Source organism: Macaca nemestrina, chromosome 5, assembly GCF_043159975.1.
Source record: "Macaca nemestrina isolate mMacNem1 chromosome 5, mMacNem.hap1, whole genome shotgun sequence".
NCBI lineage: Eukaryota > Metazoa > Chordata > Mammalia > Primates > Cercopithecidae > Macaca > Macaca nemestrina.
In genome coordinates, this window is record NC_092129.1 from 166540762 (window position 1) to 166564378 (window position 23617).

The 23617-nt window shown below is 42.4% G+C and overlaps 1 protein-coding gene across 3 annotated transcripts in view; it reads right to left on the minus strand.

Moving 5' to 3' along the window:
* The window catches only part of LOC105482489 (cyclase associated actin cytoskeleton regulatory protein 2), a 166499-nt gene that overhangs the window by 40099 nt on the left and 102783 nt on the right, over positions 1–23617 (minus strand). For all 3 annotated transcript variants that reach the window (XM_071097585.1, XM_071097584.1, XM_011742624.3), the window contains 3 exons: positions 10441–10584; positions 10034–10119; positions 3236–3341 (listed from right to left, as the gene is read on the minus strand). In XM_071097585.1, coding sequence (XP_070953686.1) covers positions 3236–3341; positions 10034–10119; positions 10441–10584 — 336 coding nt within the window. The remainder of the gene's footprint in view (positions 1–3235; positions 3342–10033; positions 10120–10440; positions 10585–23617) is intronic.

The window sequence follows — 23617 nt, forward strand, 5'->3', positions numbered from 1 at the left end:
ATAAGTATTCACTTTAGAACAAAGGAAAACAACGACATTTATATTTTTCTGTAATTAATAATCAACTCTTTTATATTCATAAACACAATTACTCAGCTTAGTACATTGCATTAAAGGTATTCAAACCATTTAAAAGTAATTTTCTATTCATTTTCCATGGGCACCATTAGAGAATTAACAGGCTAGCATTTGTTGACACTATTTTCCATAAACAGATTCTTATTCCTCTGGCATTTATCTACCATGAAATAATAATAGAGTCAAGGGCTCCTGATTTTCATTTTACTATTCTCTAATAATGATCTATCTCCATGGTAAAGATGTGACACTTTCTCCTTATGATGCATGGCTCTACAACAAAACACTATCTCATTGGAAATCGATAAAAAATAATTCCAATGAGTCTACATAAACACCCATCCATATCCACACATACCCTTACTTATTAAAACCCTTCACGTGTTTTTGAACTCTCTTCTCAAAAGTCACAATGTTGTGGGCAGAAAAAAAATTAACCCACTTAGTTGTATCTTGCACTGTACATTTCAGTGCTATGGAGAAAATAGGCAAAGTAGAATATAAAAAGAAACATCGATCTTGAAGGGTCAAAGTTAACATTTGTATAAGTGTTGGAAAACAAATGTAGAAGCCCCCACACTCTTTTGAAAAACCACAAACTCTGCTTTAGCATGAAGCCTGCTTACTATATTGACGGGGATATCCAGCACTGAGGGTTAGGTGCTGGGGTTAGGTACTGGGGTACTGCTTTCAGGACAGTGAGAGTTTTACCTCTGAATGGAATTCACAAAGAAGCTGTTTCATTCAAGTTAACATTAATTTCTTTATTTTATTCTGATTTCCATAAGTTTTTGGGGAAGAGATGGTGTCTGGTTACATGAGTAAGTTCTTTAGTGGTAATTTGTGAGACTTTGGGGCACCCATCACCCGAGCAGTGTACACTGTACCCAATTTGTAGTCTTTCATCCCTCAGCCCCCTCCCACCCTTTCCCTCAAGTCCCCTAAGTCCACCGTAACATTAAGTTCTAACGGAAAGGAGTTTCCATGAGAAGCAAGTGCAGAGACTCAAAAGGGCAAGAAACACTCTTAAGAGTCCCCTCACTGATCGTTTAGTTCAAACCATTTACTGTAAACTTACTCTGTGCCAGGCACTACACTGGGGCTGGAGATAGAGGTGAGTTTCCAGTCTAGTGGGAGAGTCCCCAAAGCACACAGTAAAGCACCATTCCATATGCCAAGGATATGACTGAGGTATACTCAAGATACAAAGGAGGCAGACAGAGAGCAGAGCCACCCAACCCAGATGGGGAGCTGATGGAGATCAATGGAAGTTTCTTAAAGAGGTGATGTGTGAGGTGAGCCTTGCAGAAGAGGTAGGGGCACTTCCCCGGGGGAAGTTAGGTTATACAGCAGGATATAGGCTCAGGACATTGCAATAAAGGTTACACAATATGAGTCTGGTAAATTTTGAAACAACATCCGTTTCATTTGGTGCAATCCAAGCACTGACTTTGTTCAGGATACCACAAGGAGTGAGGGGTTGCTGGAACACACGGTGAAACATGGGAGAGGATGTAAGAGATAAAGCCGAAAGGGGCAAAGGTCAGTGCAACATCTCACATAGGAATTAAAGTGGGAACAGACACAGGCCGGGATCTTATGCTGCTACTAAGATACCAAAGTCCTAGGATCACCTAGGTATTCAAAAATACTATTCAATACACTTTAGAACACTAAAACAGAAGTTAAGAACATTTAAAGGACATTTTAATCATAATTCCTCCTCATTAAAATTACATCTGTCTTCCTTTTTTTTTTTTTTGAGTAATTTCAACCTTTACTTTCGGTTCAGGGGATATATGTGCAGGTTTGTTACGTGGGTATGTTGTGTGATGCTGAGGTTTGGGGATGTGAATGATCCCGTCACCCAGGTAGTGGGCACGGTACCCAGTAAGTAATTTTTCAGTCCTTGGACTCCTCACTCCATCCTATCTCTAGTAGTTCCCAGTGTCTGTTGTTCCCATCTTTATGTCCATGTGTACCCATTAATTAGCTTCCACTTGTAAGTGGTAACACGTGGTATTTGGCTTTCTGTTCCCGCGTTAATTCCTGGTTACATGAGTAAGTTCTTTAGTGGTAATTTGTGAGACTTTGGTGCACCCATCAATCGAGCAGTGTACACTGTACCCAATTTATAGTCTTTTATCCCTCAGCCCCCTTCCACCCTTTCCCTCAAGTCCCCTAAGTCCACTGTAACATTAATTTCTAATGGAAAGGAGAATGGTCTCTAGAGGCTTCCACGTTGCTGCAAAAGACATGATTTTTGTTCTGTTTTATGGCTGCATAGCTTTCCGTGTTCACCTGTCTCCAAACCTTCTTGTTCCCTTCAACTTCTATCACACATTATTATTATTATTATTATTTTTTTTTTTTTGAGATAGAGTCTTGCTCTGTTGCCCAGGCTGGAGTGCAGTGGCACGATCTTGGTGCACTGCAACCTCTGCCTCCCGGGTTCAAGCGATTCTCCTGCCTCAGCCTCCCAAGTAGCTGGGATTATAGGCATGCGCCATCACACCCAACTAATTTTTGTATTTTTAGTAGAGATGGGGTTTCACCATGTTGACCAGGCTGGTCTTTAACTCCTGACCTCTGGTGATCCACCCACCTTGGCCTCCCAAAGTGCTGGAATTACAGGCGTGAGCCACCGCGCCCGGCAAGCCATTTTCTTTTCTATGTTATGTAGGCAGTTCCGAAATTTCTCCTACAACAAATGACATTTCCATAAACAGTTTCTACATGGGCATTTTTTTTTGACAGAGTTTTGCTCTGTCGCCTAGGCTGGAGTGCAGTGTGCAATCTCGGCTTACTGCAGCCTCTGCCTCCTGGGTTCAAGCAATTCTCATGTCTCAGCCTCCTGAGTAGCTGGAATTACAGACTTGCATTACCATGCCTGGCTAATTTTTACATTTTTAGTAGAGACAGCGTTTTGCTATGTTTGCCAGGTTGGTCTTGAACTCCTGACCTCAATGATCTGCCCAGCTCAGCCTCCCAAAGTGCTGGGATTACAGGCTTGAGCCACCGCGCCTGGCCCTCTGCATGGACATTTAATCTTATGTTTTCCTTGAGGTAAGTTTTAAGGTGTGAGATTACTGGGCCACAGAGTGTATATATAGTTATGGACTTTTTTTACACAGGTGGAGGAGGGCCAGGTACTCACTGTTTTGCTCCATGTGAGGCCCGTGGTGTGGTGTTCCTTGATGTATGCTTGAAGCTCACTCCAAATGTTCAAATATGACTTCACCCAATCCACATGACGCAAATCACTTTGTTGTGAAAGAGAGTGGAAGAAAGCAGAGTTAGGATCTAAAAGAAAATTTTAAAAAGATTGCGGGACACATAGTTATCTAGTGACTAGGGCCCCTGGAGCCTGAAGCAATTGTTCTTGCAGCCCGGTCACCATGAAGTGCTTCAGAAGGGAACCCTGGGAGGAAGCTGGCCCAGCACTCTCCTGGGGGGAAGCGGCAGGTGGCTGGATGCCCTGAGCTCCGGGTATGGAGCAGAGGGACCACAGAGAGGGGACCCCGACAAAGCTAAGCTGACTTGAGTAGGGTGTCCTCGCACTGTCCCTGTCAGCACTCATGTGAAGGGGGCGTAGCACGGAGGCTGTTTCTTTCTGCGCTGCTTCTGATGCAAAATGAGAGACAATACGCTCCCAGGAATGAGAATGGTATTAAAAAGAAAAAAAAAAAGAAAAACAGCATTGGGTTCATTTTCTCATAATTCTGTTGAATTATTTGGTTAAAAGTGTAATCAGGCCAGGCGCAGTGGCTCACGCCTGTAATCCCAGCAGTTTGGGAGGCTGAGGCAACTGGATCACGAGGTCAAGAGTTCAAGACCAGCGTGGCCAACATGGTGAAACCCCGTCTCTACTACAAATACAAAAATTAGCCGGGCCTGGTGGCACGCGCCTATAATCCCCCAGCTACTTGGGATACTGAGGCAGGAGAATCGCTTGAACCCGGTAGATGGAGGTTGCCGTGAGAGGATATCGCGCCATTGAACTCCAGCCTGGGGGACAAGAGCTAGACTCAGTCTCAAAAAAAAAAAAAACAAAACAAAAACTGTAATCAAATTGGAGAATTTTAGTCATTATGACTGACAAAGACTTTGGTATAGGAAGAAAACTGATCTCTTACAAACAGGTAACACCCCTTACTTTTAAAGGGACATTTATTGAAATTCCCTTAATTTAATATTTTGAATGACAATACAAACCAGGCAGGGCATCACCAGTATTTTTATCTCTATTTTACTGAACCAAGGGCTAGTAAAATGCTTACCTTTTATAATGGGATTAACATAAAAGATTGAAAGAATTGTTAGAAATATTAAACTTATAGATAGGTAAAAATAGTTGCGTTTCCTTTTGGGAATTTTTACCCATAATATTTTCTCACTTATAGAAGTCAAGGTAATGCAAAAATGATGACATTTGAGTTAAGAAAAATTTAATTATGTTCCTGGGCCATTAATCTGAAGATAATCACGAATGGAAATCTCTATTATTAAAGCTCTTGTAATAATGCCTTGTCTCTAGACATATTTTGTTTTCCTTGAAAAGCCCTAAAGTACCACCAGCATGTTTAGAATCCTATTGTATTAAGGCATGCCATTTAGAAAGAGTGAAATTGGGAACCGAAGTCATAATTATTCACTCCACAAATAGAAAAAATGTGAGTGTGGTTTTGTTCTACATTTTTAGATGTACTGATTATATTCATCAAATGTATGAAAAATCTCATTGTCGCTTTATCTCACCTTCACAGTCAAAACTCAAAAACTAAGTGTAGCTCCAACGGTTTCTCTCGTTAGTTTCCTAAGTCTGTAGGGTCTTGTAAGGGTCTTAGTACAGTGCCTTGTGCATAGGAAGCAGTATACCCATAGCTATTATTAGAGCTTGAACATTACTTCAATATAAATGTACACACATATGTCTATGTGTATATGTGTATGTACATATAACACACATGTATGTTTGTAGACATTATAGAAATAGCATGTTGACATTCAGTATACTTTCTTTTCTTTTTTTTTTAGAGACAGGGTCTTGCTCTGTTGCCCAGGCTGGAGTGCAAAGGTGAGATCATAGCTTGCTATAGCCTCAACCTCCTGGGCTCAAGTGATCCTCCCACCTCAGCCTCCCAAGTAGCTGGGACTACAGGTGTGCACCACCATGCCCAGCTAATTTTTAAAATTTTTTGGTAGAGATGGGGGGGTCTCACTATGTTGCCCAGGCTGGTCTTGAACTCCTGGACTCAAGCTATCCTCCCTCCTCAGCCTCCCAAAGAGCTGGGATCACAGGCATGAGCCACCATGTCTGATTCAGTTATTTTCTATTAAAGAATTTAACAATGGATGAAGTCCAAGTCTATATGGGCAAGTTCTTTTTTTTTTTTTTTTTTTTTTTTTAACCAATGCAGTATTATTTTGACTTGAACAACGTTCTAGCAAAACTTGTGATAAGGACTAAGAGTATGGTGCTCTTTTACCTGAAGTCAGTCTTTAAGAGGTAACAAATTGAGCAGGACCCAAATACACATTGGGAGCTGCAAAACTATCTTCAGTTTTCATATACTCTGGAAGAAGCTATGGTAGGGGAATGTGAATTTTAATGATTATGACTCAGAGAGGCCACACCTCTATAAAGCTAAAATAAATGACTCGCTCTATTCATATATTGAAAGAGCCAGGCCGGGCGGGGTGGCTCACGCCTATAATCCCAGTACTTTGGGAGGCTGAAGCGAGTAGATCATTTGCGGTTAGGAGTTTGAGACCAGCCTGACCAACATGGCGAAACTCCGTCTCCACTGAAAATGCAAAAAAAATTAGCTGGGCATGGTGGTGCTTGCCTGTAGTCCCAGCTACTCGGGAGGCTGAGGCAGGAGAACTGCTTGAACCCGGGAGGCGGAGATTGCAGTGGGCCGAGATCACGCCACTGCACTCCAGCCTAGGTGACAGAGTGAGACTCCATCTCAAAAAAAAAAAAAAAAAGCAAAAAAAGAGAAAAACAGCCAATAAGCAGTCAAGCTGGTGGTAAGTGTTGCACAGATACAGACTCCACAGCTCACAGTCCTGTTTAAACCTCAAGGAAGTCTGCCTTTTTATTCCTCCACCTTCGGTCCTATCTGCCCAGTGGGCAGCAGTGACTCACAAATAACTACGACACAGAGACGGCACGGCGGGCTTGAGTCCACCAGTAAATGGGTGTTGTGTGGTGTGGAGTATGCTGCTTAGTCCGCTTTCAGAAGCTCAAGGGTGACCTGGGAGTGCTTTGACTACTCCTAGCAGTAAAACGAATGCATTTGCACCTCCAGCTGCGTTTCTTCGGCTTCTTGTACAGTCTTGAGGTGGTCCACTGAGCTGAACTGAGTCGTCTTTGGTACTACTGGAAGTACATTTTCTACTTAATTGCTAGAGTTAACACTGAGGGGCAAATACTGAACCCTCTTTGTGAACAAAAGTATATAGAAAACCCAACCCATTTGACTATGCTGCTACCTGGGGAGAACCCCTCACACCCACAGCCCCAACATATACTCAGGGAGGGACTGGGAGAAGGACAGGAGCTGATGAACTGAGATGCCAATTAAAATAGTCTCCAAGGGTGGAATGTAAAAAGGCATAAACTTAGGTAGTGCTTGAGCTGTCCTGAACTGGCATGTGTAGGTGTGTGCCTGTATATCTGGAACAAAAGAAGTCACTATGGGTGTATGTTCATGCTGTCATATGATATCCAGGTTTGGCAACTGAAACTTGCTCTTTTCTGAAATGTCATTTTTATGTCAGAAGAACAGGCCATCTTGCATTTCTGATGCCTTTCTCATGCGTGCCGCGCACTCCTAAAGTCTCTAATAAAACACGGCAACATTTGGAGGCGTATCATTGGGCACAATTGCCTTGATGCAAAAAGTCTGTCACTGAGCACAATTGTTTTAACCAAAGTTTTCTCGGGGTGGGCAGAGCCCCTAAGAGGAAAAGCAGTGCACTGAAGACCCTGGAATTAGGAGTTCTGTCTGCTAAAGCTCCTCTTCCTAAAAGCAACATGGAACAATTAAATTATGTGAGGGGAATGTGATGGTTGTTTTTCTTTTTGTTTTTTAAAATATAATAGCTTTATTGAAATATAATTCACATCCCATATACTTTAGCCATTTCCAGTGTGCAATTCCATAGTTTAGCTCAGCAGAGTTGAGCCATCACCACCACAATCAATTTTAGAACATATTTGTCGCCCCCAAAAGAAACCCTATACCCATTAGCAATTATTCCCCAAAAGGGAGTAATTACTTGAAACTTAAAAAAAAAATCTTAAACTTTTAAAAGTTTAAGTTTTCCCTAAATTTCCCCAGTCCTACTTTCACTTAGCACAATATTTTCAGGGTTCATCCATGCTGCTGCCTGAATAAAAGAATGAAGTATCAATACTCCATTTTTTTTTCATGGCCAAATAATATTCCATTGTGTAGATATACCATATTTTATTTATTCATTCATCAGCTGATGAACATTTGGATTGTTCCCACCTATTGGCTATTATGAATAATGCTGCAATGAATATTGTGTACAAGATTTTGGGTGAACATACGTTTTCATTTCTTTTGGAAACATACCTAGGAATGGAATTGTTGGGTATAGCTGCTTTTTTTTTTTTTTTGAGATGGAGTCTCACTTTGTCACCCAGGCTGGAGTGCAGTGGCACAATCTCAGCTCACTGCAACCTCTGCCTCCCGGGTTCAAGCAATTCTCCTGCCTCAGCCTCCTGAGTAGCTGGGACGACAGGTGCATGCCACCATACTCGGCTAATTTTTGTATTTTTAGTAGAGACAGGGTTTCACCATGTTGGCCAGGATGGTCATGAACTCTTGACCTCAAGTGATCCACCTGTCTCAGCCTTCCACAGTGCTGGGATTATAGGTGTGAGCCACCACTCCCAGCCTGCTTTTTATAGTAAAAAAATATTGTTACATATTTCTTAACCTGAGGGATGGATGTATATGTATTTTTTTGTATTGTAATCCTTTACACCTTATGTATATTTTATAAATATTCTTTTGTATCTACTCAATGTTTTTAAAATTTAAAAAATCTACAAAAGAAAGACTGATGAAAATTTTGAATATGTAATATTAATTAATGGCCTGGAGTATACTAGGTATTTATTTATATATTTTACGCAATTTTTCTATATTCCCTATAAAATTTGTCTTACATTGTTGTAGACCCTTTTCCTCTGGTTCTAATTTTCACATCTGCATTAGTAAAACAAAGGGGTGAATTGAGGCCAGGCACAGTGGTTCATGCCTGTAATCTCAACACTTTGGGAGGCTGAGGCGGGTGGATCACGAGGTCAAGAGATTGAGACTATCCTGGCTAACATGGTGAAACCCTGTCTCTACTAAATATACAAAAATTAGCTGGGCGTGGTGGTGCATGCCTGTAGTCCCAGCTACTTGGGAGGTTGAGGCAGGAGAATTGCTTGAACCTGGGAGGTGGAGATTGCAGTGAGCCAGGATCATGCCACTGTACTCCAGCCTGGCAACAGGGCGAGACTCTGCCTCAAAAAACCAAAAAACCAAAAAAAAAACGTGAATTGAAGCAATAATCCAGTAATACAGGTTCTTTAATTTCCTTCCACCTGAACAGTCTGGGTCAACACATGAGACGTCTCCAGGTGCCTCTGCATTTGCTGACCAATGGTCACTTCTGTTGCTGCCATCTAAGAGCTCAGAGGGAGATCCACGCTGGAGTCCAGGGCCAGATGCAGGTAGAACCTTGCTGCTCTTATATTTGCCTCATCCCTTCCCTTAGTTCCTAGGCACCAGCCACATCACATTTAGCCAACTGTTTATAGAGTATAAGGCATGACCTTATCAGAGGGGGAGGAATCTCATGATATCCCTTAAATGGTTTAGGACACATTTTCCTGGATATTTCTTCAGCTCTGCCATGTCAGAGCTTTCAGTTTGGGCCTATTTTCTATTCTGACTCCAGTTTAAGTTACTCTGGGATCTACTACTTGTGCTGTCGAATGCAAGGTCCTTTCACGCTGGTTCACCAGGCAAAGCCCCTTGGTTTAGACTCACCTATACTTTCAGCAGCGCTCTGAATGGCTGCTGGTCTTACAGGTGTCTCTGTATCCACCCCAGTTGTATTTCATATTAACTGAGTCTCCGATTTCCTTCTCACTGCTCTGGTTTGTTGTTTCATCTCATTCTGTTCTTGATTCACACTTCATTTCCTGATTCCTCCTCTCATCTATAGCTCACCCTCCAACTCTACTTTGATCCATGTAAAGGTTCTGCACCATACAGGGTTGCTCCATCACCAAGCTCTCTGATTATTGTGGGAATACATAAGATAGTGACATACATTCAAGTGGGGAGAGTTTATTCATTATAAGTGAACTGATGGCCGGGCGCGGTGGCTCAAGCCTGTAATCCCAGCACTTTGGGAGGCCGAGATGGGCGGATCACGAGGTCAAGAGATCGAGACCATCCTGGCGAACACGGTGAAACCCCGTCTCTACTAAAAAGTACAAAAAAGGTAGCTGGGCGAGGTGGCGGGCGCCTGTAGTCCCAGCTACTCAGGAGGCTGAGGCAGGAGAATGGCGTGAACCCGGGAGGCGGAGCTTGCAGTGAGCCGAGATCCGGCCACTGCACTCCAGCCTGGGCGACAGAGCGAGACTCCGTCTCAAAAAAAAAAAAAAAAAAAAAAAAAAAAAAAAAAAAAAAAATAAGTGAACTGAGGCAGACTTTCTAAAACACATATATTATCTGGATAATTGATTACACTTTCCACTTGACTTTATCTGCAAAGATTAGATTTTCCTTTAAAGTTTATAGTACATTAGTGTAGAGCCTTGAAAAGGAATCAGTAGTTAACTGCACTGAGTTTTAGGGACAAATGTCTAACAAGTAATCAACTGAAAATTTGGTGAGTAAAGTAAGGTACGTACCTGTGTTTGTAGTCCTTTAAGACCCTGTTAGTGTAAAAGGTGGCAGCGTCATTCATCTCCTTGACATAAGGACCGGGTTTGGGGGACTGAGAAAACAGGACCGTCACCCAAGCATAGAAGGAAAAAAAAATAGGATAAGAAAGAAAATGCCTTAAAGAAGAAGAAAAGCAATGGAGACGTGTGGACTTGAAAGTGGGAGGCAAATGTTGCTCTGTAAAGGTTGATAAAAACACTTTCTACAGTATCTCAGAACAGAAAGCACTGAACTTTAAACAGGGTAGGAGAAAGCAGATGCATTCGGCCAGCTTCCTTCAGTGCAAGGAGCGTGAAGGTAACTAAGCTACGAGTTCTCCTAAATACTCCAAAAGTGTGATGAGGTGAAGAGGCAACATTCCATCTAGACTCACCACAGCTATCCATCCAAGGGCAGGGATGCTTTCGCTGACGGCCGAAAGATGATTAAACATGTTACTCCCCCGGTTTCTCTCTCTGAATGTTTGGATTTCCTGAATCTTTTCCGATATGGGTTTCAGAAGTGTGGCCACATCATTCTGGAAGCAATCAAACATCGGGGGCTGTTACTACAGACAGAGCAGACGCATAGCACCTCTATCCATGTTGGCCTAAGCAGGAGAATTCAGGACCTGCCATCTGTCAAGGGGTCTAAAAGAAACATATAATCATCTTTGAGAATAGCACGCATTTGTTCTTGGTTATGGTAATGCTGTGCTTTTACTGTCTGAAGTATGAAAATTGCAGATATTTTTAACATTATTAATGCTGCGGCTTGAGATGTGGAAAAAACCCAGCAGTATAGCACAGTCCCCATTTTGAAGACTCCTTCACGGAAGACAGTGAAATTGAGTGTTGATCATTTATATTTCAAATGGCAAATAGATTACACACTGCAATAACCCCGGTATAAAGTTGGGTAAGACTGGAAGGTTAGTAAAATGACATCATCCTGCTCCTGTGGGAAAATGCTTTGGGAGAGGCTTCCTGGTTTCACCATAGTTACCATAATCCATGTGAAAAAGTGGAAATCTTTCACCGAGGCCCCCCTGCCCTTTTTTTTTTTTTTTTTTTTTGAGACGGAGTCTCACTCTGTCCCAGGCTGGAATGCGGTGGCATGATACTGGCTCACTGCGACCTCCGCCTCCCAAGGCAGGTGACTCTCCTGCCTCAACCTCCCAAGTAGCTGGGACTACAGGTGCCTGCCACTACGCCCAGTTAATTTTATTTTTAGCAGAGGCGGGGTTGGCCAGGCTGGTCTTGAACTCCTGACCTCAAATGATCCACCCACCTCGGCCTCCCAAAGTACTGGGATTACAGCCGTGAGCCACCGCGCCCGGCCCTTTTTAAGAAAATGTGATGGCTTATCATATTTATAGTGACTTTAGTCTTTGTTAGCATTCTACATTGTCCCCAGTCCACTTGGCCTATGGCCACAGGTCACACTCAATTCTGCAAATTCAACAATTGACTTCTCCATTTATACAAAAATGACTTTCAGAAATACATGAGCTGGCTGGGTGTGGTGGCTCATACCTGTAATTCCACCATTTTGTGAGGCTGAGGCGGGAGGACTGCTTGGGGCCAGGAGTTCGAGACCAGCCCAGACAACACAGCAAGACCCCACTTCTACAAAAAAATTTTAAAAATGAGGTGGCTGTGGTGGTGTGCACCTGTAGTTCCAGTTATTAAGGAGGCTCCTGGGAGAATTAGAATTACCCAGGAATCTGAGACTGCAGTGAGCTGTGACTCACCACTGTACTCCAGCCTGGCACCAGAGTGAGACTCTGTCTGAAAAAAATATGTAAATAAATAAAAATAAAAAATAAAAAACAAAATGACGTGAGCTGAGTTATGAAGTATCTCGGAGCTAGATTCTCCAGAATACCAGAGTTGCTTTAAACATCTCCTCATCTACATCCTTAGCATTCTCTAATTTCTCTAGGTGTTGAAAAGCAGATACAAGGTTGTTTATCAGATTTTTGTGCGTGCTCCAAAGAAACAGCAAAGACCCTGTACTTCAGCTCTGTGGGAGCAGTTAAAGAGTTTTAAGCAGTATTTTAGTAAATCTTGTTTGCAGGAGGTAAAATAGAAAAGCTCCTTACAGCGCTTTAATTTCTGAGATTTCAGAGCAATGGTTCCCAGCCTTGGCTACACATTAGAACCACCTTGGGGGCTTTAAAAACCACTGAGGCCTGGGTTCCACCCCTAGCAATTCTGACTTAACTGGTCCTTGGGTGGCCTGGGTGAGGGCAGGGGGAATTGTTTAAGCTTCCCAGGTGATTTCAATCATTGCTGCAGCAATGGCTTCACACCCCAGAGGACAGTCATTTCTGCCGGGGACAGCAAACCATTAGGAAATAAATTATGAGCAGCTGCGGTAGCTTTTAGACTTTACCTCTCCTTCTAAACCCCTTTATATCCCCTCCTCTGAAAAGAAGGTTGAATGTAAGGGCTCTGGAATTAGAATGGCCTTGGTTCAAAAAACTTTGGTGCCTACGGGGCCTTGAGCAAATTACTTAATCAGATCCTTAGTTTCCTCATCTATAAATCAGAGATAATACCTACCACCTACAGGCTACAGGAGATACTGCATTTTAAAGCCCTGGCACATGGGAGGTACACAATAAATAGAAGTAATTATTATAATTTCCATGATGCAGTTAACTTATACCAGAGGTAAAAAGGATGTTGTCCCCTGTAATATGTGATATTCATTTGTTTAAAATAAATATGCATTTAAGATATGAGAAGCTCCAAACAGGCATCTACATAGGTTAACAGGATTTTAGGATTCCAGGAGTCTAAACTGGGTCACCTAGTTCAGCTTTTTGACAAATCCAGTAGAATAGGTCACAATTAGCATTTAAAAATCATGAAAATAGATTAGAATAGAAAAGATCAGAGGACATTCACATATAATAAGGATGGATATTTTGGTATCAAACTCTTGTTTTGGCTATGAAGTGTGTGTGTGTGTGTGTGTGTGTGTGTGTGTGTGTGTGTGTGCATGTGTGTGTGTACTGGGTTGCCAAATAAAATGTATTTCTTTTTATGGATCTAGCCTAAAAGTTTGAGAAACATGGCCGTAATCCAATTCTCCTATTTTACATATGGAATACAAGCTCAGAGAGGTTAATTTACTATGTCAAGACCAGCCAGCAATGATTAGTGGAGCTGGAACTAGAACCTAGGTCTCTGGGGAGGCCCTGAGACAATTCTTGATACTGGGTGCTTAGGAAAATATGGTTAGTTCTCTACATACAGGTTTCTTCTCTGCCAATACGACTAGGGAAAGGTGTTAAGAAGAGATTAAGAGCACAGGTTCTAGCAGGAGACTTCTTGGGTTCAAATCCTTGCTCCACAGTATGCTCAGCTCTGGGACTTTATATCAATTACCAAACTTGTCCAAGATTCCCTTGTCCCATCTGCAAGCTAGGGTTGACAACAGCACCTGCTTCACAGGGATATTAGGAGGAGTAAATGAGAGAACGTGTCGTGCTTGGTAAAGGGTCAGGTATACTGTGGGTGCACAACAGGTGGCTGGTGATCTCCAAGGTATCTGCCAGTTACAGAGCCTCTCATTGGCCAAGTTCACTGACTAGCTCTTTCCCATCTCTTAAATGCAAACACAAGGAGAGCGGTTTCCTAACTAACATATGCTGAGGGACGGAGGCACCCTTCTGTTTGGGGGAAACAAAGAAATACAGGGAGAGAAAGCAAAGTGCTCTCAAGGTTCCCAGTGGACTTTTTAGCTATCCCGTACTGAAGGAGGGGAAAAACAAAAACATTTGCTGCAGAAGCTAGTCAGTTCTTGTGGAAAAGCCATGAATATCTTCCTGTCTCCTCTCTTTCCCTTCTGACCACTACAAAGCAAAGGGCTTATGGATTTGGTGAAAAGACCTTGAATCAGAGTTGTTAGGGGCTGCACTCTGTCCACCCGCTCCCCAACCAAATTCATATGCTGAAGCCTTAACCCTCAGTACCATATTTGGAGAAAGGATCTTAAATATGGTTGGAATGCAACCATATTTGGAGATAGGGTCTTTAAAGAAATGATTACATTAAAATGAGGTCATTAGGGTGGGCTTCAATCCAATACAACTGGTGTCTTTTTTTTTTTTTTTTCTTTTTTTGAGCTAGAGTTTTGCTCTTGTCGCCTAGGCTGCAGTGCAGTGGCACGATCTCGGCTCACTGCAACCTCCACCTTCCGGGTTCCAGCAATTCTCCTGCCTTATCCTCCCAAGTAGCTGGGATTACAGGCACACACCACCACACCCAGCTAATTTTTGTATTGTTAGAAGAGATGGGGTTTCACCATGTTGGCCAGGCTGGTCTCAAACTGTGATCTGCCCGCCTCGGCCTCCCAAAGTACTGGGATTACAGGCGTGAGCTATGGCATCTGGCCTGACTGGTGTCTTTATAAGAAAAGGAGATGAGGACACAGACACACACAGAGGGAAGACCACATGAAGACACAGGGAAAAGGCAGCATCTACAAGCCAAGGAGAGAAGCGTGGGGAGACACCAACCCTGCCGTCACCTTGATCCTGGACTTCCAGCCTCCAGAACTGTGAGGAATTTCTGTTGTTTCTAATCTACATGTCTGTGGTACTTTGTTAGGGCAGCCCTATCAAACCAATGCAGGGGTAATGGCAGTTCAGGGAAAGCAAACACCTTCAACCCCTTCCCTCCAAACCCTCAACAACAGAACAAACAAAAACCCCTCTAAACACTCCTGGCCCCAAACACAATTATGGCATACTTGTTCGTTAATGGTTGCCAAACATCAGTTTTAAATACCCTCCCTGGAGCTTCATTCTTAGAAAGCAAACATCTCCTTCTCTGGGGGATTCTTTTCAGTTCAAATTCAACACCTGATCAAGGGTGTGGCATCAGTTTCCCCAGAAGGCAGCTGATTTTTAATGATGGCAGAACTACTAAAAAGCATCCTAATTTTCTCCAACAATTGGCTAAGTCACAATGTTCTTAATGTAATGACATTTTTGAGAAAGGCCAGAATATCTGAATTGTTGATGATACCTGGCCCACTGCCCTAAGGGGAAAAAAACCCAGAAACTGTATATTTATAACATTAGAGAGATTTATTAAGGCCATTTTTGTTTATCTCTAACTTCCCGAGAACAAACTAAAGTCTGAGGAGACAGAGTCTTCTCGAAGATACTTTATATTGGTTATCTGATGAAAGCATCATAAAGATTGAGAAAGTTTTCTTTTGCTTTAGTTTGGCAATTATGTGAAGAATTGTCATCATTAAAAAAAAAAGCAATGTTGAGAGAACTAAGTACAACAGCTATTTGCACAACTCTAATAAACATTACTGCTTTTATTCTGTGCCAATAGACTTCTCCTGTACTTTAAAGAAGTCTTATCTTCACCAGTTCATCCTGACTTTCAAGGCTGGAATCAAAAATAGAAGAGAACATCAGAGTGATGGTGTGACTTCCATCAAAGCTGGTTGTGTGGGATGTCAGACGAAAAGTCAATGGGGGGTCTATGAGAGGTACTTCAACCTGTTTCAGTATTAAGCATATATTAGGCACACTCATTCAATACAGGCTGATTTGCACTGATGTCAATTAAAATTACATAAGGGTTTTCCACTAAAGAAGGAGCTCATCTAAGAGGTGTCCTGGTTTTCTGTCAAGGGAGTGCATTGGTGGTAGCTCCCCGGATATGTCTAGCAGCTAGTGTGCTTTGCAATGACTTTTACATAGGTGTCACTCAGATTACTTTTTGTTAATGTCTCACTAAGGTTTCTTTGATTCTCAACAATTTCTCAGAATTCATGTGAAGATGAGCTGAACATGCTCCCTGGCCTACCCCTAGTTTCTGTGGCTTTGACAGAAGAAGGTGGAAATGGCCAACATGGAAGAGATGCATGAATAAACTGCACGTTTTCATCAAACGTTTCCAAGGGTTATCTTAGCTGGAGGCGACTGTACTTTGGAAGAGTATTTTAGGACTCCATGTCTTTATGACCCTAGCTTCTGCTTTAAAGTTGAAGCACTGAGTCCCGTTATCAGCTTCATCTCCGTTTAGCTCCCAAAGTAAGGGAATTGTTTTGCAAAAGTAAAATGAGCTTTATCAGCAAGCTTTGTAGAAACTTTACCCAAAAAGGAAAACCAAATTCCCACTCATGCTGTTTTGTAAGAGATGGCACAAACTCTGGGAGTTTGACCTCAAAGATGTATCATTGAGTAAAACAAAATAGGCCTGTTATTTCTGGAACCCATGGTTCTCATGTAGTTCTGTATCAGGTAGAAAACGGTTCAGTCATGTTACTTCTTTGTAATGAAATTCTTTTTCTGATTATAAAAACCAATATATGCTCTTTGTGAAACACCAAAAAATATAGATGTAAAACATAAGTAAACAATAAACATTCTGCATTCCACCACATGGAAAAAAAGCAGTGCTAAAAGTTGGTGTTGGTTTTTTTTTTCCTGTAGATGTAATTATTCATTGCTTCTCGGCCTTTTAGTTAAGATCAAGTGTAGATATAATTATTGGAAATATTTTCAGAAATAATAATAATTACTTTTTAAGTAATGGCGATTCAAACTATCAAGAATGATTCTAAGAGTTTAATTCAAATAGTTCCATGAAAACAAACAAGCATACAAATAAAATCCCATCAATACATTCCTGGCATGTACTGTGAGAACTCTATCATTTGAGAAGGAATGATTTCAAGGTAATGACATTTGCATTACCACTACAACTCAAACAAACTTAATAGCATTAAAGTAAAATTTAAAAAAAATTTGGGTTCCACCTACATTTAAAATTCCAAGAAAGCTCATATCAAGCAGTATGCATTAGTAAACCACACTACCAAATACCAATCATTATTACTTTCACTTACATATTTTTGTGCAAAGTTTCACCAGTTTATTTCATTTGGATGCATGTGTGTATGTGTGTAAGTGCACGGCACAGAAAATATATGGAAAGATATACATCAAAAAGTGTCAACATAGAACTTTAATTTTATTGGCTTATCTATATATTCTAAGTCTTCTAACATGTACATATATTTCCTTTGCAATTAAGGGAAAAGTTTTAAAACATTTTAACCAGTTTCACACCTTCAAAAGTAGAAAATATTTCACATGGGGCTGTTAAGTTTGCATGTGTCAAAAAATATTTAACCTCCTTCCAATTAGGGAAGAAGCTTTAGGAAAACATATTCAGAAGTTGCCAGAATAAATTACCCAGGTGAAGAAGAATAAAGTTTTCTCAAGCAAAGGTTATCCAAATCAGGAATAGTATTTCGGGAGGCTGAGGCAGGAGAATCGCTTGAACCCGGGAGGTGGAGGTTGCAGTGAGCCGAGATTGTGCCACTGCACTCCAGCCTGGGCAACAGAGTGAGACTCTGTCTCCAAAAAAAATAAAAAAATAATAAAATATATATATGTATATATATATTGGACACACACATATATATATTTGGACACATTCTAATAATTGAAGCAATTATTTTCACCATTTAAAGTCAGAAGCAATTGTTTACAAATCAGGAATGTTCAATTGAGTTAACTTTTGCTTCGCTGCAATTGTAGGTGTTTCCTTAGGCTAGTTTCCTTCTTGTTGAGTCCCATTAAATAAAAGTTTTTTACTGTCCAGGAACATTTTGGAGATTTCAGAATACGTCCATGGAGACACTTTTAAAAACACTTGTACAATTTAAACAATCTAAAATGTTTGCAAAACCTAGTGAGCACCACTCATCATGTACACGATTTTACAACAGTTGCCATTATATTGAATAATAATAGATTCCTTGGGAAATATTTTTACATCTTTGTAAGACTTGATGGTTCATATATGTTCCTTATTTTAGGATTGCTAAACTTTATGTTCCTTATATACTATATTTGCTTATGTTTTTATTTATTTATTTGTGACAGGGTCTCACTCTGTCACCTAGGTTGGAGTGCAGTGGTGCAATCTTGGCTCACTGCAGCCTCAACCTCCCGGGTTCAAGAGATCCTCCAGCTTCACCCTCCCAGGTAGCTGGAACCACAGGCATGTGCCACTAGCCCTGGCTAAGTTTTTGATTTTTTTTGAGGAGACCGCGTCTCCCTATGTTGTGCCCAGGCTGGTCTTGAACTCCTGGGCTCAAGCAATCCTCCCACCCCAGCCTCTCAAAGTGCTGGGATTACAGGCATGAGCCACCATGCCCAAGCTATATTTGCTTATATTCTTTAAAGATCATTCTTCAAGAATATGAAACCTGGTGACTTGGTCTTCCAGAGGATACATTGCTTTGGATAGTTACATTGTCTTGGTATCTCAGAGACAAGCTTTTTAACATGCATAAACCTCTACTTTAATTTTTTTTTTTTTTTGAGATGGAGTCTCACTCTGTCACCCAGGCTGGAGTGCAATGGTGTGATCTCGGCTCACTGCAACCTCCACCCACCAGGTTCAAGCAATTCTCCTGCCTCAGCCTCCTGAGTTGCTGGGATTACAGGCGTGTGCCACCATGACCAGCTAATTTTTGTATTTTTAGTAAAGACGGGCTTTCACCATGTTGACCAGGCTGGTTTCAAACTCCTGACCTCAAATGATCCACCCGCTTCGGCCTCTCAAAGTGCTGGGATTACAGGTGTGAGCCACTGTGCCTGGCCCCTACTTTAATTTTTAATGCTAATCTTTCAACAACCTCATTGGCACATTTTTTTTTTCAGTAATAGTTTTTGTTTTTAAAGCAAGCTGGCCGGGTGTGGTGGCTCACGCCTGTAATCACAGCATGTTGGGAGGCCAAGGCGGGTGGATCACAAGGTTAGGAGATGGAGACCATCCTGGCTAACACAGTGAAACCCCACCTCTACTAAAAATACAGAAAAATTAGCCAGGCATGGTGGCGGGCACCTGTAGTCCCAGCTACTCGTGAGGCTGACGCAGGCGTGAACCCAGGAGGTGGGGCTTGCAGTGAGCTGAGATCGTGCCACTGCACTCCAGCCTGGGCAACAGAGCAAGACTCCATCTGAAAAAACAAAAAACAAAAAACAAAAAACAAAAAAAACCAAGCTATTTTAGTCACACAGAAAAACAGATAATAATAATGACAGGCTCCCATCTATAATTTAATTTAATTTTTCATGGGGGCCCAGGATCATCATTATGATGCCCCTTTACTGACATCTTCAGAAGAACTAGAAAGGAAGAGATCTGGAGCCTGGGACATCGAACTACTTAGATAAGACCTCCAGGGCAGCACTGAAATTTGACATGAGATTGTTCTACTGCTCTATAAAGGTAGAACAATACACTTGCAGTTGCAAATTGGGCATTTTTAATATAATGTCTTTTCTGCAAAAGTGTTCGGCAAATCATAGGCTAAAAAGCCTTCTCTGAAGTCATTTTTGTACCCTTCAGATAGATAATAATCTACACTGTCATTATCAATATATTTTAACTTGTCAGAATCATTCAAAGCTTTCTCTAGGATTTTGGGGCCACTGACACAATGAACAGTAGACATTTTTTTTTTGGTCACTTCCCACTTGCTATTCTTTGTCTTTGCCATTGTTCACAGATGTGATTCCCATCTCTCATCATTTCTAGATTTTGTGCTGTAGAATTTGAGGGTGTGCTCACTCTAAAACCTACAAGTTACACATCAGAACAAGAACATAGTTCTGTTGACATGACGTGTGGGCCACAATTTTCTCTATGCTGTCAATGTTTGACACTTTTCCAAAGGATAGGTTATGTGAGAGGAAAAGTCAAGTTGAATGGAAATGTAAACGTTTAACACAAGGATCCGCGATGTTACACTAGCCTCACAATAGCTCATATCCTGAATCTTAATGCAACACCAGGGCTTGGGAGACCATAAAAACAGAACAAAATAAACAAACAAGAAAACCGTTCACATTAACTGTTCCCTCAGGTTGAGATTTATAGTTTTCATTATAGTTGTTTTGATAAGATACTTGACTGGTAGTGCAAAAAGCTAACAGTCCAGTCAGAGAAAACATATCTTTTCCATTCATGCATCAGTGTGCAGCTAACTAACGAATATGGGAGACAGAGGAGGCTCTAGTGTATTTCCTTGTATAAAGGGACTTGACAACACGAGTTCCAGAAAATGCTGGATTCATGGCAGGGGCATGGGATTAGCTGAACTGAGATCCAGGAAGGAAGTAGTGGATCAATACCAGGCAATGACAAATAGCGACATACAAAATTGCTGCAGAGAGAAACCAGACATTTTGGAGAGAAAATTAAGTTGAAAACCAAAGCTTAACCTAGTTGTCTACAATAAGTATAAGAGAACAGATCAGGTGGCTAAGAAGAATCTCATTTTGTATTTTGTTCTTATCACAGCTTACTGGTTCAGCTGAGAAGATACCAACTCTTACACTATCTGGGAGGTATCATCTGGCTTCTGACAGTGATGAATTTTATAATCACCTATAATTTCACTTTGTGAGATTCTGCACATAAAAGCCAAGGAGCAGAAGGTCTCACTTGTGCTTTACTTAAACCCAGAGGGAATTCACTAGTAATCCCTAGGGACAAAAATTGGAGAAAACTGCTGAAACCATTTGAATTCACCAGCTTTATAAATCTATGACAATGTACAGTGATCAGAAATTAGTTCTCTGATATAGTAAGAAAAAATTTTTCTCAACGGCAATTCATTTTTCATTCTGTCAACATTTGATGTGCATTTGAGAGGTGACAATGTGCTAGCAGCCCTTGGTCACTCTCGGTGCCTCCTTGGCCTCGGTGTCCACTCTGGCTGCACTTGAGGAGGCCTTCAGCCCGTTGCTGCACTGTGGGAGCCCCTCTCTGGGCTGGCTGAGGCCGGAGCTGTCTCCCTGTTTGGGGGGAGGTGTGGAGGGAGAGGTGCAGGCAGGAACCAGGGTTGCGTGTGGCGCTGGCGGGCCAGCGTGAGTTCTGGGTGGGCACGGGCTCTGCGGGTCCCACACTTGGAGCGGCCAGCTGGCGCCAGTGCCCCAGGCAGTGAGGGGCTTAACACCCCGGCCTGGTCCCCCAGCACTGCCAGCCTGCCCGTGCCACACTCAAATTCTCACCAGGCCTCAGCCACCTCCCCATGGGGCAGTGCTCTGGACCTGCAGCCCGCCATGCCCAAGACCTCCCCTGCTCCCCTGGTGGGCTCCTGCGTGGCCTGAGCCTCCGGGGGCACGGCCCCCTGCTCCTCGGCACTGGGTCCCATAGACCACCCAAGGGCTGAGGAGTGCAGGGGTGTGGAGCGGGACTGGCTGCCAGGGGTCCATTAGGGGAAGCCAGCTGGGCTTCCGAGTCGGGTGGGGACTTGGAGAAGTTTTATGTCTAGCTTAAGGTTTGTAAATGCACCAATCAGCACCCTGTGTCTAGCTCACGGTTTGTAAATGCACCCATCAGTGCTCTGTGTCTAGCTAATCTAGTGGGCACTTGGAGAACTTTTCTGTCTAACACTCTGTGTCTAGCTAAAGGATTGTAAACGCACCAATCAGCACCCTGTGTCTAGCTCAAGGTTTGTAAAAGCACCACTCAGTGCTCTGTGTCTAGCTAATCTAGTGGGGACTTGGAGAACTTTTGTGTCTGGCTAAAGGGTTGTAAATGCATCAATCAGCACTCTGTGTCTAGCTCAAGGTTTGTAAATGCACCAATCGGCACCCTGTCAAAACGGACCAATCAGCTCTCTGTAAAATGAACCAATCAGCAGGATGTGGGTGGGGTCAGATAAGGGAATAAAAGCAGGCTGCCTGACGCAGTAGCAGTAACGCACTTGGAGTACTCTTCCAGGGTGTGGAAGCTTTGTTCTTTCACTTTTCACAATAAATCTTGCTGCTGCTGCTTACTCTTTGGGTCCATGCTATCTTTATGAACTGTAACAGTCACTGCGAAGGTCTACAGTTTCACTCCTGAGGCCAGAGAGAGCATGAACCCACCAGAAGGAATGAACAACTCCAGACAAGTTACCTATAAGAGCTGTAACACTCACCACGAGGGTCCGCAGCTTCATTCTTGAAGTCAGCAAGAACCCACCAATTCCAGACACACATTGACTATATGCCAAGTACCATGCTGATTGGTTTTCATCTGTTCTTTCTACTTTCTAATGATAAATCTCAAACTATCCAATCCGCCATTTGAAAGTTCCAGCCCAGTCAATTGAATTTGCTGGGTCACTGTCTCTCCCTTTGTAAGTGATCCATGATAGAGACAGGGCCAGATCTTTTCATCTGAGATTAATTTATGTAGAATGTGGCTGAAAGGATGTAAACCTACAGTTTCCACCTCAAACTCAGCAGATGCAAAGAATTTCACTAACTCCCCTGAGTGTTAAGATATCCCACAGGGTAGATGAGCCATTGTACCAAGCCAGAGATACTTAGCTCCAATGATCCTTAATCTGAAATGTGTTTTGTCTTTTAAGGGTAACATCATCTTCCTAAAATTCCATTGTTTGTTATTCTTAGGAGCAAACAGCGGGGCGTGGTGGCTCACGCCTATAATCTCAGCACTTTGGGAGGCTGAAGTGGGCAGATAGCTTCAACCCAGAAGTTTGAGACCCGCCTCGGCAATAGAGTGAAACTGCATCTCTACACACACACACACACACACACACACACACACACACAAAAAAGAGAAAACAGAGCAGTGCATCCCATAGAGCACTAGCCCATTTGGTGAGTAGCTCAACATAAGCCGTGCTTCCTAGTCAACAGGGTTGGGAGGATTCTGCATATGGCGCACCCACTTTTGGAGGCCCACAATTCACTTCAGAATACTGAACAAGGTACTACTAAAGAAACTTACTTAACTTTGCTTAACCTGATACTTTTCAAGCTTTTTGATCCATGGAGCTTTTAATTTCACCCACAGTTTTCTAAGGAACTGGTATTCTGTGAACAGACCCAGGGAAATGCTGCTGTAAGAGGCCTGTGGGGTAGCTTCAGGGTTTCATGGAGGCCTGCTGGGCTGTCCACTGTGTGTTCATTTGCCCCTTCCTCTCTGGTTGTCTGACTTATAACCATAGAGATGCTTTCAAGGGCATTTATCAGAAGTTAAGCAGCCTGTTTTCCCTCACTTACCACACACACACACACACACACACACACACGCACGCACGCACACATGTACAGCAGTTGCTTTCGGGAGCTATAATCATCTCTGGGTGGGCTGCTGGCATAGCCATCCCCCACTGCACTGGGATTCTGTCCTCTGTTGCTGTCTTTTCTGCAGGTCATTTTTTGGCCAGCCCTGTCCCCAATTCTAACAACTCCCACCATTGACAGTTAGTCTCTTTCCTGTCCTTTCTCTGTATTTTCTTGCTTCCTCTTTCATGCACCTACACTTGTGTGAAAAAGCAGGCTTTTTAAGGAAAAAAGTCACTAAATTGCAGGCTTTTTCTTTTGCAGTGCACACTCATAGCCAATGACCTTTCATCTTCAAGGCTTGAGCTGAGATGCTTCTTTGTTGTCCAAGATTTTTGGCCACTGCCAAGTCCAGAGGAGTCCCATAGCTCCATATGCCATAAATCTCATGGACTCCAAGTCTTATCAGTGCTTGCAGACTGCTAAG